The sequence below is a fragment of the Raphanus sativus genome, unplaced genomic scaffold (assembly GCF_000801105.2).
Source record: "Raphanus sativus cultivar WK10039 unplaced genomic scaffold, ASM80110v3 Scaffold0252, whole genome shotgun sequence".
Taxonomy (NCBI): domain Eukaryota; kingdom Viridiplantae; phylum Streptophyta; class Magnoliopsida; order Brassicales; family Brassicaceae; genus Raphanus; species Raphanus sativus.
In genome coordinates, this window is record NW_026615572.1 from 1 (window position 1) to 17918 (window position 17918).

Genomic DNA, 17918 nt, shown 5'->3' on the forward strand with positions numbered 1-17918 from the left:
GCTTGATCTGCCGTCCAATGGATTTTGAAAGTCCTGGTAACTACCTAGCACCGGGCAGCTCTTCACGTTACCTAGAGTCAAAACTAATAGAAGAGGTGTATTATCTTTTCTAGGGTATGATCCAGTGAATGATGTATACAAAGTGTTGTGCATGACTGTACTACGAGTTCATCAAGAACGAGGATCACGAGTTGTATCTGAAGAGCATCAAGTGTACACTCTAGGAGTAGGTCAACGAAAATGGAGAATGGTTGAATGTAAGCATCCACATCTTCCTCCTACTCGTACTAATTTACCTACTAAAGGGCTATGCATAAATGGGATACTGTACTATTATGCTTGGATACAAAATGAAGGAGCCTTGATAAGCTTCGATCTGATATCTGAAGAGTTTAACGTCATTAAGTTACCTGTGGATAACCCTTGCATAGTGAACTACACTGGAAAGTTAGCTATAGCGGGTGGAATTAATAATGACGGTGCACTTGACCTGTGGGTTCTTGAAGATGCCAGCAAGCAAGAATGGTTCAAAGTTTCAATCGTTGTTCCTTCTTGGAGAGATTTAGCTGGAACTAATATTGGATATTTCAGGTTCAGGGGTACACTTAGTACCGGTGAACTTATGTTTTCAACGCCCAGTTGCGTTAACTACTATTTCATTAGTTACAATCCTAAAGAAAACAATGCCAAGAAAGTTGTGGTTGAAGGTATTGGAGATCCCTATAATTATCTTGAAGTATATTTTGATCATGTAGACAGTCCTATGTTTCTGTCATTGTAAGTTAATCCTCTTGTGTTGCTTTTCATTTGAAGATCTCGGACAAATAGTAGTTAATTATGTGTGGACCTGGCTGTTTTTTTTTTAATTTTATTTACATTTTGAAGAGGGGAAATAGTTTTTGTGTTGTCAAGGATATTAACCCGTTGATAAAAGTAATCTTCTCATCACTTTTTTTTTTGTTCAAGGCCCAATGTCCCATGCAAGTAAGATCTCTAGTAGTCTATGGAATGCTTATGATTTGATCAAAAGTAAGCAAGTTCCTTATACTATGCATATATGAAATGCTTATGATTATGATCAAAGTAAGTAAGCAAGTTATTGCTTTTTAAGCTTTGTGTTATAAATAAAATAATGTGTCTGTGTCTGTGTATATGACTATATGTTTCCACATTGATTCAGATCTCATCTTTCAGCCATGGAAGCCTCATTTAATATATTTTCATTTGCAATATAAAGAAGCTATCAACCGTATATAATATATTGCTATACATCTATATAAGAAAAGAAAACGGCTGAAGCCAGACTGTTGATGCTTGTTGGTACTGCCACAGAAACCGAGTTCCAAGTGCTCTTGTAACTCATGCCAAGTGGGATATACAATTTTAACGTTGCTTTCACTCGGAGTAAAAAATTTGGAGCCAGTTATGCATCTAGCGTTGAACGTTCAGAGAAGAGATTGGTGTATTTAGTACAAAACAAGCAGTCAGGGGGTATTTAGTACAACTAATGTAATGGGAGTATGTTTTGTAATAATTAATATAGTGCGAGGGTGTAAAATTCAAAATTTATTGAAAGTAAAAAAATAAAAAAAAATCACCTCTGGAATCTTCTTAAAAACCTAGAAAGCCTACGAGCTTCTTCAGATTCCTCCTGATAATCAGACACGAACTCTTGTTTCGCCGAACGAACAGAACTAACTCCGACACAACAAACCCACTTCAAAGTTTCGTTATTCCATCCGAAAAGTAAGCTTAGTTGTCTAACATGGCTCCTGATGCTTCTACTGCTCTTGCAGGTCTGCTCTCTCTCTCTTCCTTCTTCTATATGTTAGAAAGATGTATCAATCTCTTAACTTTGAATGCATAGAGATTGGTTTTGATACTTGTCTTTAGTTCAATTGATCTGATGAATAAAGTTCACTTTTTTAAACTGGCTCTGTTCTGGTATTGAAGAGTGTATAAGTCTTTTAAGTCTCTAAATTTTTGTTCTTTGATTTGTTACTTCAGCGAGGGAGAAAGTTCAGCAGTTCCTGAACGCAGCTATTACTGGAAACCTTGAGTTCCTTAAGAGTGAGTTCGTTAATCACATTAACTCCCTTATCTTATGTTTCATCTGTTTGGGCTCTGATGTAACTTCTCCAAGCAGATGTTGCTAAGCAGCTTGATGAAGGAAAAGGCTTGAAGAAAACTGTGGAGAGTGTCAAAGACGCTAACAAACGTGGTGCGCTTCACTTCGCCGCGAGGGAAGGCCAAACTGAGATATGCAGATATCTCCTTGAAGAGCTGAAACTCGACGCCGACACAAAAGATGAAGCTGGTTCGTTGTTTCCTTCTCTGTTTTGTCACTGCTTTGAAAGTTTATCTGTGAGATTGTGTGATGAGATTGTGATGATGTTGGCAGGGGATACTCCACTTGTTCATGCTGCGAGGCAAGGACAGATTGATACGGCTAAGTATCTTTTAGACCACGGAGCGGATCCTAATATCGCTAGTGAGCTAGGCGCTACTGCATTGCATCATGCAGCTGGGACAGGTTTGGTTTGTTGATTACTCCTTTGTTTTAATTTCCTTTCACTTTCTCAGGCCATGAAGTGTTGTGTGTTTTGCTTATCATTAGGTGAAATCGAGTTGCTGAAGGAACTGCTTTCTAGAGGTGTTCCTGTTGATTCTCAAAGCGAGTCTGGCACGCCGTTGATATGGGCTGCTGGCCATGACCAGAAAGATGCAGTACAAGTCTTGTTACAACACAATGCTAATGTAAACTTATGTGTATATCTTTAGTTTTAGTTTCCATCTAAACCGTATTGGTCAATGAAACCTTAAAGTTTGTTTGGTTTTAATGACTTTGCAGCCTAACGCTGAGACTGAAGATAATGTCACACCACTGTTATCTGCAGTTGCAGCTGGTTCTGTGGCTTGCTTAGAGCTCTTGGTCAAGGTTTGAGAGATGTTCCTAACTCGTAGTGTTGTCTAGTTTCGGTTGTTATACATCTCATATTGTTAATTACAGGCAGGTGCCAAGGCTAATGTGTTTGCTGGTGGTGCAACTCCGTTGCACATTGCTGCTGATATTGGAGATCTCGAGTTAATCAACTGTTTACTTAAAGCCGGAGCTGATCCTAATCAGAAAGACGAGGAAGGCAACAGACCATTAGAAGTTGCAGCTTTAAGAGAGAACAGGAAGATTGTTGAGACTCTCTTCCCCTTGACAACAAAACCTGAATCTGTTTCAGATTGGTCAGTAGATGGAGTTCTCGCTCACACGGAATCAAACAAAGAACAAGAGGACAAGAGCTCAAGGAAGGCCAAATCTGGAGAGAGTGGGATCAAGAAAGACAACCTTCCTGAGGTCTCTCCAGAAGCAAAGGCTAAAGCAGCAGAAGCTAAAGCGAGAGGACAAGACGCTTTCCACAGAAAGGATTACCAGATGGCCATTGACGCCTACACACAAGTATTCATTCAACACTAAAACTATTTTTCTGAGTTCTTTATTTTTTAAGTGCAATTTTTGTGATTTTGTGGCGTTTTCTTTGGAACCAAGGCTATTGATTTTGACCCTACGGATCATACTTTGTTCTCAAACCGAAGCATCTGCTGGTTGCGATTAGGACAAGCTGAGCATGCCTTGTCTGACGCCAAAGCATGCAGAGAACTAAAACCTGATTGGCCTAAAGCTTGTTTCAGAGAAGGGGCGGCTCTTCGTTTGCTACAGGTAAATTAAAAAGCCTTTAGTTTTTGAAAGTTGAGAGAGTATAGTTTCACTGAGTTTTATCAATGAATCTTGCAGCGGTTTGATGAGGCAGCCAATGCTTTTTACGAGGGAGTGTTGCTTAGCCCTGAAAGCAAAGAGCTCATTGATGCTTTCAGGTTTGTTTGAAAACCCTTTATATGATGTTTTGACTTTTTAACCGGTTTTTATCAGTTTATAACTTATGTGTGTGTGTTTCTCTCTCTTTGTTGTACAGAGAAGCTGTAGATGCCGGAAGGAAGTTTCATGGCAAGGACAAGATTACAGACAAATCATAAGATGTTCAAGAGATGTGTCTATTTAGTATCTGTGAAGTTTTGATTTTGCTTCTTACCTTGGTGACTTGGTCTCTTCCTTATGCAGTTGTCTATTTTTTTAACTTAAATGTGCTAAAAACTTCAGGAACAAAGTTTTGTTTGTGCTTGGATTTGGTTTAAGGTTATAAATTTACAAACAAGTTAATGCATGTTTTTGGTGTATTAATCAATAGTAAGATCAAATTTATCAAGAAATGACATGAATAGATTTAAACAAATACTATCATCGTTGTCATCACCTATTGTTTGTTTGAGACAATTGATTATGGATGACAGCGTAAAGCATCAAATAATGGAGCATGCATATATTAAAGACATTGTTAATTTTATTTTGTAATTCATTGCAAATATTGTTCCCCAACAAGTCTACATTGTCCACATGCTCTGGCCCGTTCCACTGTCACACATTACCTTGATCTATTTAATGTTTTTTTCATAAATGTTTCAACGAAAACATACCCAAAAATTAGAGTAAATGTAATACAGTATTCAAGAACATTGATATGACTGAAAATGGGTTATTTGTTAGTGTTTACTCTACGAATTTGTAATGATACTATAAATTAATTAGGTGAATGTAGAAACTAAGTACTCATTTGGAAATTAACTAATTAAAAATAAATCTTAAGATCAACGTATAATTTACTGTATTGATTGCTATAAAAATGTATGGGTGGATGATCGAAGATATGTAAACACTAACTGTAACTTGTAGTAGCCAAAATTATACACACGAAAAAATTGGAGAAACTTTTTTTTTTTACGATCATCAACTTTTTCATGTCATTTAACGATCTAACTTATTAAAATAAATAAACATATACAGTAGAAAGATAAATAAAAATGGCCAGAATGAAATAAAGCATATATTGCAGAAAAAAAAACAAATAATGAAATACACTAGGGTATATGATGTCTTAGTATCACGTAAATGTAACACATTCGATGTCTTAGGGTTTATATACCATATAGACAATACAATAATGCACAAAAACAAAAGTTGTCCAAAAACGGAAATATATAGATGCAACCTAATAAAATATACATATTTATATATGTATTATATAAGATGATACATAACAAAAAAGGGTTAAATTTAAAAATGTAGTTCATCAAAATATTATTTTATACGCAAACTCTCTGCTCGGAACGGTAACTCGAGCCGGTTTGGCTTTTCTCTGTTTGAGATATCCAACCGGATCTAACCGGTCTTTGTTGCCTTTTTGGGGCAATCACTCAGCTTCTGTTCTTGCATTTTTCTAAAGCCCTTGGAGCTGCAATCAATAGAAACTAGATTAACAAACAAAAATGCACATAATCTTATGGTATATATAGTAAATTTTGGATTAAGAATACTAACCAAGTCCTTTTGCTTCTGACCCCTTCATAATTCTTATGCGTTTGCATGAATCAACAAACATCCTAAAAATAGCCCAAACAAAACGTAATTAATATTTGTCTATAGCTGCAACATAAATTAATAAATTATGTAAATATAAATTAATTAATACTCACTCCCATGGTACATCTCCTACAAGCATCCAGTCTCCATCTTTATCTTCATAAGTTGGAACGTAATCTGATCCGTTCAAAAGATCGATTAATTTACTCTCATTCATAAAATCTTTCATTCCCTGTGGTCCATAATTGCCTGTAAAGAAAGTTTACAATATAGTATTAAATAAAGAATTGAAGACATTTTATAGTGGATTGTGTTTTAAATAGTATTTACCTATGGTAAAAGAGCTGAACATTTTGCTTAAGGCGTCGGAGAGATCTTGGTAAGTTTTGTAGAGTTTCAAATCAATTTTTCTTAGGTACGGTGCACCGTCCATGCTAACCTTCACGTAAGCTGCGGTAGCACAAGCGGAGGCAGAGGAGGTAACTCCGCTGCTTCCGGAAGTCTTTTCCTCTGCTTGGATGGTATCTCCGGTGGTTGGCTTTTGGCATGACATCACGTTCTTCCGGAAAGATCGTACCGGCGGCCATCCCACAACTTGTGCCCTGAAATTCCACAATTTTAGTAAATTGTTAATTTCAGTTATATTAATCAATGTGTTTTATATAGTTGCTTCACACGTGTTAGATGCTAGGTGGATCTAGTCGTCAGTATCAGTTTAACTTTTTATCTTTTTCTCAAGTATATAAAGTAAAGATTCCTTATGTTTTGTATTTTTCTTAATTCTTCCCGACCAAAAACCTAAACATGCACTCACATCCTAGCTAGGGAAGGTTATTTACAAATCAAATATAAATAAACCTTCGCAAAGCTATTGAAAACATGGAGCAAAACTAAAGAAAAGAGATGAAAAATCACAACCATATGAGCTTTTTTTCTGGCATAATGTTACTCTAATTAGCTTACTCATTCAGCGTGTGTTAAAGCCTATGTTTCCATCTCTAGCTAAACCATGACCGGATCGTATCATCTAATTTTACAGAGTCTATCCACAAATAATCTAATTATCTCAACCCATATAAGTAAAGAGTCGCCAATATATATAAAGTAAATTAACATAAATAGAAATATAGATTAAAATTAGTTTCTTACTTGGCCGGTGGTTTTAAGACCTTCTCCTTCATATTCTCTAAATCAACTTCGGAAACTGAATCCACAGCCGTCGATGAAAGGTTCAACTTGAGATCAACAGTCTCAGAAAATCCTCTTTTCCCATTATTCTTCACAGTCATGGCTCCTCCGTGATTCTCACCCGGCAGCCCTAACCTCAGCTCCGTTGCCTCAAAGTTAATCATCTTACTTAATAAGGATTAGCAACACGTACTATATTAGGTAACCAGAAAACGAATTGGAGACTAAAGATTGTTCTGCTTCTAGGGTTTTAGTTCTTTTTGGAACTAAAACGTTTGAAGGGAGAGAGAAGATTATGAAATGTGTTGAAACTACGAGGGGATACATATTGGATCGTGTGTGGTATAAAATATATATCGAAATTATCAAGCTAATGATTATGTTTTGAACGGTTGTGATGCTGCCACGTAAATGCTGGGATTGGTTGGACCTTCAAGGTAGTTGTCGGGAGAAGATGGTGTCACGAGTGGCGTCATTTTTCTCAGAATAATTGCGGCCAAGCTAGTCGGCAAAGGCCATGTTGGCACAGTTTTTCCTTGTCCCGTATATATCTTTTTTTTTTGAAACTAAACTCCCGTATATATCCATCAAAAGAAAAAACAAGTAATAGAATTATTATGTATTCAACGTTAAATACGAGTTAATTTTAGCTTTTTATCACTACTAGAAATTGTATTTCTCTGGTTTTTAGTACTTTTGGTCAACATGGGTTTTAGTACTTTAATCAAACAGTTTTAAATTTTCAGGACTAAGGCTGTATAGAATTTCATCTACGTTAATACTTCCTCCGTTTCGTTTTATTTGTCGTTCTAAACTTATGTACACATATTAATAAAACATGTGATTTTATATATTTCCAAGATAAAAACACAATTACATATACATCTAACCACATTTCAACCAATAGAAAAATAGACTGGAGAATCTTATTAATATATTTTGTATTAAAATTCTAAAACGACACTTATTTTGAAACGAAAATTTTTTTCCAGAACAACATTTAATGTGAAACGGAGGGAGTATCTATTTTACTAATTAACTGACTTTTCTATGTTTTTGACCCAATTAGCTCTAACTACAATACAGAAGAAAATAAAACCAATAATATTAACAAAAGAGTGTTCTGTCGGAAATTAATTAAAATGGAACAAAATGACAGCTAAGACGATATGGGACCCACATATAGGATATAAATAGAAAGCTGTCAGCTTCAAACATGTGTTTTGATTCAATGGATTCGGTGTCCTTCTTGTAGGACCCGCCATTCCCAAAGGTTTTCAATTGATTGTAGGATTCGTTATTTTACAGTGTTTGATAAATATTTTCATTAAATTTTACCTATTTAGATATAACAAATGATTGAAATATATAAAACTTAAATGTAAAATAAACGAAAGTGTTGTCTGCCATAGCGTTTTCGTACTATACTTCTCACATGTGCCTGTCTTGTTTGTCAAATTATGGATTGTGTAAACTCAAAAGAAAATAGCGGTTAATTAACATTCCTTTGATCGTTGATTAGTATATATATAATATAAAGTTGGGATTAATATATATATAATGATGTATTAAAAATGAGTAACTCGACGGTATATTAAGTGGAGCGTTGTACGACATAGCAAATTAAAAGCAATGTGATTATAGAGCATCTATTCTATGCATGAACCCGTAGAAATAATCAACATTTTACGAACGAGCACAATAATATTAGCGTAAATAAAAAAGTAAATGTCTCACTTGCAAATTATAAAAATATAATATCAATGATCGTCCAACAATCAACATCATTTATTGCTAAACATCATCATGCCCATGTATGATTACGATGGAAGAATCTGACCTAATAAATTGTATGTCAAGTTGACAACGAATTCATCTCGATCTACATTACCAGAATATAATATTTGTATATAAACAATATAATAAGAAAAATCGAATCAACAAAGACCGCTACTGTTTATTTATCCCTTGTATACATCCCCTCTATAAATGTGAGGTCGAGGAAATAAATGGGACTCTATAAAGACAGAGACGCACCCTCGTGTTGGCTGGGGCCATTGAAAATCATGTCTTGTGTTTCACTGTCCAATAACATTACAAATTCAGACGTGTGTAGTGTTCCTACTAAAATGCCTGAATGGAAAAAAATGCCTGAATGAATATTGGATAATGAATATGGCCTTCGATCAGGCCTGATCGCCTTAAGGTTAAGGCCCCTTAACAGTGGACGTTTTTCACTCCCTTAGTGCCTACATGGGCCGTTGATTAAAGAATTTTTTTGTATTTGGTGAGACATTGAGGAGATGATCTCAAATAGTAATGCCCAACTCATCGATTGTAGTTTCACTTAGTACATCGCCTCCTTAACATGCCAAGAGCAGTCACTAGGTTAAGTCTCTGACCTATTTATTTAACGTGAAAATATATGTAACTGGAAATAATGTTTATTCAGCTTAGAATTCGTTTCGCACTGGTAACAATAGACAATGGAAAGTTTTAAGTCCATTCCATTTTTTTTTAAAAACTTGAAAAAGTAAGTGAAGAAGAAAAGAAACCAGTAACAGAAGACTAGAAACCAAAGTGAAAACAATCATATTATCATTATAACCCCTTTTGGTTTGCTCAGTGATCTTCAATCTTTTTCAAACCCTTCATATCAGTAGTCTCCACCCTGTAAGTAAAGGTATAGAAAGAGCTAAGCGCCTAAGCTGAACAGTCTCTTCAGGTAGTAAACAAAAGTTTTTTTTTGAGAGACTTACGTTGAACCGTAGAGAGCGATCTTCTGGACCTTTGTGACCTCAGAACCTGATTGGTTGTCTTCAATGAAGATCGTCAAGCTTTGAATTACATATACATAAAACAGGTTAGGTTACTTCGACCTTGTGATTTTGCTGAGTAAGTATTATAAAACAAAGAACATGATAAAAAAAAAGCCTTTACCTACGAACGTTCTGAAACTTTACATATTTAAGGACCACTGGTTTTCCCTGCAAATGGATTTGAACAGAAAGGTCTCAATCAAAACAGATAGATCATTCACTATATGAATAAAGTTAGATTTCAAAAATGTCTTTATTACCTTGAGGTTTTCTTCAGTTAGTTCAGCGGTGTCACTTGGAGGAAAATCATTGACATTGCTGTATTAAAGAGTTTTAAGTTAATAAACTTGAAAATCATCGAGTTTGATAACGATAAGATAACATTCACATTACCTGAAGCACATGTGCTCTTTGTTTGAGAAAAACTTTACTGTTTTAGGACCTGAAAAGTCAAAAGTTTAATCTCAACGACACAGTTAACAACAACAAGGCAGGACTAAAATCACAATAACCTATATCACATTCAATAATATTAAAAAGCATTTACCATCGTCTTCAGGGCCTTTGATAGCAAAGGAATGTAGTTTGATAACTTGGTTGAAAGGAATATAGATTAGGAGTTGCTCATCAGCATCACTCTCTAAGTTCAAACCTGCATCTTCTCTATACCCCTACACCAAAACCAACAACTAAATCAATCTCATGCTCATAAAAAAAAACAGCAGCAAAAATCAAACAATGTCAAAACTATAATAGTTTTATTTATTTATACAAAACTCGGTTTCTAACTCAAATCATCTTATACAAGTATTCACGCGAACAAAAAAAAAAGTTGGTAATAGAGACAGAGAACTAGTTAATAATAAACTACCTGCTTGAGAGCGTTGGGCAAAGAGTGAGTTGAGCTTTGGTTGAGGCATTGAACACCAGACCAGTCAATGAAATCTAACAGATCAACCTGACAAAACAAAAAACAAAAAATCAAAACACAACCAATCAAAACTTCCATAAGATTAAATACATCACAAACAACCTAAGACTCTAAAATCTCAACAGACAGAAACCCTAACTATTCTACGATTAATTTCACCTGTCCCTTCGGAATCTCGCTGGCTGATTCGGCGGACATCGTGATTTTTTTTTCTCTGAAGATCGAGAAAGTGGAAGAATATAATTAGACTTCGTTCGACGGAAATAAAAAGCTTTTATATCTGTTCTTTAGAAAGTAAAAAAACAAAACTAAAACGACGCCGCATCATAACCCTCTGGTTGAGTTAGCCGGTTATTAGCTTAAAATCCTGTATTTCCAATTATACCCCCGTACCAACTATAAAAACTGCACTGACCTTCCTCTTCCACTCAAAAGTCAAACCCAAACCTCTCTCTCTCCAATGGCTTCCTTATCCTTCCTCTCATCCTCTCACCACCTTACTCTACGTACTCCTTCTCTCACCCTACGCAAAATCTCTTCCCCTAGAACCTCCGTCTCCTTCTCCGTCAAGGCCCAATCCGTCGCGCTCTCGCAAGACGATCTGAAAAAACTCGCGGCGGAGAAAGCGGTAGAAGCCATCAAACCCGGGATGGTGCTCGGCCTCGGAACCGGATCCACCGCGGCATTCGCCGTCGACCAGATCGGAAAACTCCTCGCCTCCGGCCAACTCCACGACATCGTCGGCATCCCTACGTCGAAACGAACCGAGGAGCAGGCCCGCTCCCTAGGCATCCCTCTCGTGGCCCTCGACACGCACCCCAGGATCGACCTCGCCATCGATGGAGCGGACGAGGTGGATCCGAATTTAGATCTCGTCAAGGGACGAGGAGGCGCGCTCTTAAGAGAGAAGATGGTGGAAGCCGTTGCGGAGAAGTTTATAGTCGTGGCGGATGATACGAAGCTCGTGACGGGGTTGGGTGGGAGTGGATTAGCGATGCCAGTGGAGGTTGTTCAGTTCTGTTGGAAGTTTAATTTGATTAGGTTGAAGGATTTGTTTAAGGAGTTTGGGTGTGATGCGAAGCTGAGGGTTGGTGGAGATGGGGAGGCGTATGTTACGGATAATAGTAATTATATTATTGATTTGTATTTTAAGGAGCCGTTGAAGGATGGGTTCGCGGCGGGGAGGGAGATTGGGAAGTTGGAGGGAGTGGTGGAGCATGGTTTGTTTCTTGGTATGGCTACTTCTGTTATTATCGCTGGGAAGAATGGTGTTGAAGTTATGACCAAATGAGAGTTTTTTCAAAAGTTTTTTCTCTGTAATATTTTACCAAAATTGAGTTTTATGTTCTCCGTCTTGTTCTTTATCTGTTAGTTGATGACTATGGGGATGGTCAAAAACGTCGCTATCTTTCAAATCCATTTTGTAACTATAAAAGTAAATATAAGAAACAAACATTGAGCATCATTCTCTAAGCTCTGTAAAAGAGTCACTGAGTTTATAAGAATCTCTCAATCAACGTTTTTTCATTACAATCTGTGAGCTGTAAGAGCAATAAGACTGAAAACAATCCTGCTCTTACAAGTATATAGTCTTCTCTTTTTATTTTGACATCAATCTTAGTATAGTCTAGAAAAAGTAAGAGCTATGTAGATTCATGAGTTAATCTTTTTTCTGTTCTTTTTCTTGGAACAACCAACCCACAAGTTAATCAATACAAGTTCTTGTGTAAAGCTTTCTGTTTTGTAACCAGAGTTTTTAAGTTTTAGTAAGGGAAAACATTGGTTTAAGAGGAGTTAAGACGGAACAAAAAGAGGAGTTAACGGAACATAGAACGGACACCAAAGTGGGCCAAGGTATGCAAGTAAATTATATGGGCCTAAACTAATAATATATTTAAAGCCCAAAATATTGTGTTCTCTTCCGAACTCAAAACCCTAAGCGCCGTAGAATTAGGTTTATATCTTCTTAGTTTCTTCACTGTGCATCGTCCACCCACTATCCTCAGCCATGGCCGTCGGGTAATCATACACTCTCCCGTTTCTACCTTGCTCATCCGTATCTCCAAGTGTTATTTACTGATTTAATAGTTTTCCTGTATTGTAGTAAGAACAAGAGAATCTCTAAGGGAAGAAAGGGAGGCAAGAAGAAGATGTAAGTATTTTATAAATCTTTCAGCTCCTCTTGAGTTAATTTGAGTCTTGTTTAATTGATTTGTTGTTTTGTAATTGAAATGATGATGGGCAGTGTTGATCCTTTCTCCAAGAAGGATTGGTATGATATCAAGGCTCCCTCTCTCTTCACTCAGAGAAATGTCGGAAAGACCCTTGTTTCCAGAACTCAGGGCACCAAGGTAACCACTTTAGCTTTGTCTCTTCTCTTACAAGCTCGTTGACCACTTAAGCTAGGGATTTGTCGGAACTTAGTGCAATGGTTAATGGTTCTTAGATTGATTGAGACAAATGTGTATAGAATTGCAAAATCATAGCTTTGAGAGGTTTTAGTGATGTTGTAGTGTATTATGGTATGCTCACTGATTGATCCTTGTTTTGTGTATTCTTTTTTTCAAACACACCAGATTGCATCAGAGGGTCTGAAACACAGAGTTTTCGAGGTGTCTCTTGCTGATCTGAACAAGGATGAGGACCAAGCTTACAGGAAGATCCGTCTCAGAGCTGAAGATGTCCAGGGAAGGAATATCTTGACCCAGTTCTGGGTAAGGCACACTTGATTAAGAAAATATTGATTCATAACTCTAGGTCTTCTCTTCATGCTGACCTCTTTGTTTTTTTTTCAAACCCTAGGGCATGGACTTCACAACCGACAAGCTCAGGTCCTTGGTAAAAAAGTGGCAGACTTTGATCGAGTCCCATGTCGATGTCAAGACCACCGATAACTACACGCTGAGGCTTTTCTGCATCGCCTTCACCAAGAGACGTGCTAACCAAGTCAAGAGAACTTGCTACGCTCAATCCAGCCAGATCCGTCAGGTTTTGTATTCATCACTGAAACTAGTATCAAATTCTTTTTTAGTGTTGCTGTCTTTGATCTTTTGTTTGTGTGCGTTGCTCAGATCCGCAGCAAGATGAGGGAGATCATGATCAAGGAAGCTTCGTCCTGTGACCTCAAGGAGCTTGTTGCCAAGTTTATTCCCGAATCTATTGGGAAGGATATTGAGAAGGCAACTCAGGGTATCTACCCTCTTCAGAACGTCTTCATCCGTAAAGTCAAGATCCTCAAGGCTCCTAAATTCGACCTTGGAAAGCTCATGGAGGTGAAGAGAAACTACTCTTAACAATACTTGTCTTTATTTTTGAGATGAATCATATCATCAAAGATTATATATAATTGAATGCTTGTGGTTCCTTAATCTCTGTGTAGGTTCACGGAGACTACACAGCAGAAGATGTTGGTGTGAAGGTAGACAGGCCGGCTGATGAGACTGTCGAGGAACCTACTGAGATTATTGGAGCTTAAGAGAGGTTTTTGAAGAAATGTCAAAACTGAGAGATCGTTTTTTCAGCTAAAACTTTTTTAGTATCTTTTATTCACACTCGTTTGATTCCCCAGTTTCTTTTTGGTGTATTGATGACTTTTTTTTTTGTATGAACTTGCGAGTTTTGGATAATTTATGCAAAACGATTTTTCTCAAAGTTTGAGAGTTAGATACCCACTAATAGGAAATTATCTCAGGTAACATACACTAGTCATTACTAATCAGGTCATTTTAGTTGTTCTCACTGAATTCATAAATAAAAATGCCATGTAGTATGTTGACACATTTGTTACAACATTGTTTTCAATATAGTATTACAAAAGGGTATTTCTCTTGTGACAAATATCAAAACTTAGAGCAACTCCATTGGTGAACCCTTAATTGTGATTCTTAGTATTTTGTTTTAATTATTTTAATTAATTTTGAAAAGTTAAGGAATTTCAAATTTTTGGGTATCCATTGGTGAACTCTCAAAAAAGAACAAGCACCACGAGAACTCCCAAAAAATCATCTTATGGTCATCTCCTTGTTCTGAACACAAGTCACAAGAACCGCAACAAAGACTACGAACACAAGAAGCGATTTACATGGATCACCACTATTCTATTTTTCCTGTCCAACAGTCACAATCCCTTCTGGTCTTTCACTTCCTTTTCCAAATTGAAGCACTGGACAAGTGAAGTACCCGTACACGATCCCAGCTACAAGTGCTCCCAGATTTGTCCTGTCATGGCTCACATATTAGAACCAAAAAACACAGTACCTTTTTTTGATAAGATGAAATATTGGAAGCATACCAATCATCTATAGGACCAAAATGGCTTAATATGAGACCAATCCCTGTCATTACAATGGCCTTCTGAAACAAGTCCTCGAACTCATCTCCTTTGATCATCTCCTTGTTCTGAGATTGGTCCACAAGACAATAAGGGATCGATCTTATATAACTCTTCTTCACCCTACAATCCCTCCCCAGAGCGGTTGTGCTATGTTTCAGACCACTAGTGCAACTACTGGTAACAGCTGCCTTCATCAACACGTCGAAAGCCGGACATGGGAAGGTCCTTGCAGAGGAAAACATTTGTCCTGTTTTATTCCCTGTTGAAGTTCTATGCTGAAAGGCATGATCTTTACAGGGGAATTCATGGTGAAGAGGGAACATCGCCATAAAAAGCTCCAAATTTGTGTCATCATCATATCACAACATACCCAAAAGAGAACTAAGTTGGTTTTAGACAAAAGATTGAACTTTTTAACACAAATACGAGAAGAGCAGTTGAAAAAACCTATATTGGATTCAAGAAAGGCTGTGATGAAGTAATATCTCACTTGGGCATTTAATCAAACAACATAAGGGCATAACTTTATTAATATTATTATTAGAGCAACGAGTACCAAAACCCAGTCCTTAGAAATAAGAAATCGCTTCTCTTTCCGATATTTTTTTAAGATTACAAAGTCGAGAGAGGAACCATCGGGAAGAACCACAATTACAATCCAAGAAAGTGAAGGATTTACCTTGGGAGAGAAGAAAAGAAGAAGAAAGCTGAGCCTCTATTTGCGTTGCGCAGACCGTAAGATGATTGTGGTAGCTAGGAAGAAATGAAAATTACGGGAGTTCCATTGGTGAACTCCCAAAAAAAAAGTTCCAGCAGCTGATTTAAACAGAGCTACACGAGAACAAGCACCAAGAGCTGATAAGATCATCTTCGAGATCAGATTCCTAGGAAAAGATGGAGTGATCAAGATGGGAGGAGGAAAAAAAACCATTGATTTCACCGACAAAAGAGAGAGAAAGCGCCTTCGTTTCAACGTGCCACGTCGTTTAGGACTCACCCCTAAAAATTGTTAATTAAGAGGCACCTCTAAACATTCCAATTAATTATATTATTTTTTTAATCAAAAGTTGGTAAGAGGCTGGATTATAAACCCTTTAAAAGCCAGCGATGAAGATGGTCTTAGTAAACAGCAAAAAAAAAAACAAAACCAAGAAAGTTATCCAAACAGAGTTCCGGTCATTTAAGCAGAGTAGGGTCCAAGTGGCAAGGTCTAGGAAACTGATGCTATAGCATTTGGCATGGCATTATTATTACAGAACTAGACAGAGAGGCAAACATGTGATGATTCCACAAAGACCCAAAAGAAAATAAATGTTGAATCAATAGGTAGGCATTATGAAGGACACATCTATGTCTCTCTCTTTTCTCGCTAAAACTTCTCAAGATTCTTCACAGACAAAAAGGAGCCAAAAAGAGATCAAACCAAACGGCAAGCAGTTTCATAGTTTCTCTTTAAGACTGTCTGCAGTTTTTCTGGTCAGGGTCCCTCCACCCCATTGATGTATCCAAATCTAAAAGTTTGAATTGACAGTATAAAGACTAAAGTAACTTTGGCTTGCTCTAAAAGAGACTTGACAATCCAAGTGAACTTTGATGTTTTCTCAAGCAAGAGTGCAACGTTGTACACTTTTTTGGTGGATATATAATCATAAAACTATGCAAAAGACTCTTCAAAGTCAAGAATTGCAGTCAAGTACAACAGACTTAACAAAGTTCTCTATACAATTGTCTGAAAAGTTCAAAAGAAACAAAACCCAAGCAATGATATATCTTAGAGGAGGATGCAATTGCTTAATACATTGAATCAAAACAGCCAGACTAAGTAAGAACATTAGAGACTATCTTTATAGGCACATGTTTGATGATAATCATTAGGGTAAGTTAACCACTATCTTCAACTCAAGTCATTGTAATCTGATAAATGTCAATAAATGAGCAGCAGAATAGAAAGACCATAAGCCAAAAAAGTATCTGAACACTATGCACCTAATGAACAAAACAGAGTATCTGGACAATTCATTGATAATAGGACCAAAGGTCCAAAGCAATTGAGTTTGAACAAGTCTTTACAAGTCTAATGTACATACTCTAACATATGAAACTGATCATATGATAAATAAATAAACAAGAATCAACAGTTCATTTTTTTTAATCTTCTCAAAACTTCTCCTCTACTCGTTCTTCCAAGCGTACAGAAACAATGTAAACCCAAAACTCTGAGGTTTCAAGCTCGTTGGGACCTGCGTGGAAGACAAGGTCTTCTCAACAGCTTGGCAAGTCCTGAACATAAACACAGCATTCCCTGGTGATGATGGTACCCCAAAGAACCAACTGTGAACATCCCAGAGAACTTCCACAGAGACCCTGTTCACAACTATCGTATCATTACCCCGGAACTTCCAACGAAGCCGCTTCACCTCCATCAACGTCTTCCCATCAACACAAACAATAAGGCAAGGATCAGTGACACTTGTATCACACACAATCACAAGATCGTGTGTTTTGTCATTACCTGAGAACTGAGCTTTTGTCGCAAACGTTCTCTTACCAAAAACATGCTCTTTCTTGGAAATAAACACAGCACCAAGAGATGAACACGGTGCAGTAAAGAGAAGTTGGGGAAATTATCTATGAAGCCGCTGATTAGAAGACTGAGTAAAGAGAAGTTGGGGAAATTATCTATGAGGGTTAAAGAGGCATATGCAGATCTTTGTAGACAGCAAGAAAAACTGATGGAGGATCCTAATTTGGGTAATATTCAGGAGGAGTTAAGAGTTGAAGAAAGATGGCAAAGAATTTCTACAATAGAGGAGAAAGTATTAAAGCAAAGATCTAAGATGCATTGGCTACAATTGGGAGATGGGAATAATAAAGTATTTCATAATGCGGTGAAAATCAGAGAAGCTATGAATGCTATAAGAGAAATAAGATGTCGATCTGGTGAAATGGCTACTTCTCAGGAAGATATTAAAGCAGAAGCAGAAAAATTCTTTAGTGAATTTTTATCTCATGAGCCTCCTGAAATTCAGAGTATATCTGTAGCTGAGTTACAACAGTTTCTCCCATTCCGGTGTTCTAGTGAAGAGAGAGCTCAATTAATAAAGCCAATAACAGATGAAGAGATTAGAGAGGTGCTGTTCAGAATGCCAAGGGATAAGTCACCAGGTCCGGATGGGTTCA

The 17918-nt window shown here is 37.0% G+C and overlaps 8 protein-coding genes across 8 annotated transcripts; 4 read left to right on the forward strand and 4 right to left on the reverse strand.

The window, feature by feature from the left end:
* Positions 1–40: 40 nt before the first annotated feature.
* LOC130501675 (F-box/kelch-repeat protein At3g04660-like) lies at positions 41–883 on the forward strand (the record flags this gene model as incomplete). The annotated part of the gene is made up of 1 exon (XM_056996505.1): positions 41–883. A coding segment is annotated over one exon (741 nt), but the record flags the coding sequence as incomplete, so codon positions are not given.
* A 741-nt stretch (positions 884–1624) lies between these two features.
* Positions 1625–4214, forward strand: LOC130501678 (uncharacterized). Its single transcript, XM_056996508.1, has 10 exons — positions 1625–1796; positions 2008–2070; positions 2147–2317; positions 2402–2533; positions 2618–2757; positions 2852–2938; positions 3011–3451; positions 3542–3712; positions 3788–3867; positions 3966–4214. The coding sequence occupies exons 1-10, from the start codon at positions 1766–1768 to the stop codon at positions 4024–4026; spliced, it is 1377 nt and encodes a 458-aa protein (XP_056852488.1). The 5' UTR covers positions 1625–1765; the 3' UTR covers positions 4027–4214.
* An 849-nt stretch (positions 4215–5063) lies between these two features.
* LOC108811939 (auxin-responsive protein IAA16) lies at positions 5064–6985 on the reverse strand. Its single transcript, XM_018584059.2, has 5 exons — positions 6617–6985; positions 5798–6069; positions 5581–5716; positions 5426–5487; positions 5064–5339 (listed from the first exon to the last, which is right to left on the reverse strand). The coding sequence occupies exons 1-5, from the start codon at positions 6817–6819 to the stop codon at positions 5302–5304; spliced, it is 711 nt and encodes a 236-aa protein (XP_018439561.1). The 5' UTR covers positions 6820–6985; the 3' UTR covers positions 5064–5301.
* Positions 6986–9081: 2096 nt separating this feature from the next.
* Positions 9082–10686, reverse strand: LOC108811944 (PITH domain-containing protein At3g04780). The gene is made up of 8 exons (XM_018584064.2): positions 10565–10686; positions 10346–10432; positions 10022–10145; positions 9868–9916; positions 9735–9792; positions 9596–9642; positions 9415–9492; positions 9082–9326 (listed from the first exon to the last, which is right to left on the reverse strand). The coding sequence occupies exons 1-8, from the start codon at positions 10601–10603 to the stop codon at positions 9278–9280; spliced, it is 531 nt and encodes a 176-aa protein (XP_018439566.1). The 5' UTR covers positions 10604–10686; the 3' UTR covers positions 9082–9277.
* A 137-nt stretch (positions 10687–10823) lies between these two features.
* LOC108811940 (probable ribose-5-phosphate isomerase 3, chloroplastic) lies at positions 10824–11867 on the forward strand. Its single transcript, XM_018584060.2, has one exon. The coding sequence runs from the start codon at positions 10866–10868 to the stop codon at positions 11694–11696; it is 831 nt and encodes a 276-aa protein (XP_018439562.1). The 5' UTR covers positions 10824–10865; the 3' UTR covers positions 11697–11867.
* A 448-nt stretch (positions 11868–12315) lies between these two features.
* On the forward strand, positions 12316–14056 carry LOC108811942 (40S ribosomal protein S3a). The gene is made up of 7 exons (XM_018584062.2): positions 12316–12424; positions 12510–12557; positions 12651–12756; positions 12982–13119; positions 13208–13393; positions 13477–13677; positions 13785–14056. The coding sequence occupies exons 1-7, from the start codon at positions 12414–12416 to the stop codon at positions 13878–13880; spliced, it is 786 nt and encodes a 261-aa protein (XP_018439564.1). The 5' UTR covers positions 12316–12413; the 3' UTR covers positions 13881–14056.
* A 241-nt stretch (positions 14057–14297) lies between these two features.
* Positions 14298–15729, reverse strand: LOC130501674 (uncharacterized). The gene is made up of 2 exons (XM_056996503.1): positions 14697–15729; positions 14298–14623 (listed from the first exon to the last, which is right to left on the reverse strand). Exons 1-2 carry the CDS (start codon positions 15065–15067, stop codon positions 14503–14505), a joined length of 492 nt encoding a protein of 163 aa, XP_056852483.1. The 5' UTR covers positions 15068–15729; the 3' UTR covers positions 14298–14502.
* A 988-nt stretch (positions 15730–16717) lies between these two features.
* LOC130501679 (uncharacterized) lies at positions 16718–17356 on the reverse strand. Its single transcript, XM_056996509.1, has 2 exons — positions 17251–17356; positions 16718–17167 (listed from the first exon to the last, which is right to left on the reverse strand). Exons 1-2 carry the CDS (start codon positions 17293–17295, stop codon positions 16910–16912), a joined length of 303 nt encoding a protein of 100 aa, XP_056852489.1. The 5' UTR covers positions 17296–17356; the 3' UTR covers positions 16718–16909.
* Between the last annotated feature and the right edge of the window lie 562 nt (positions 17357–17918).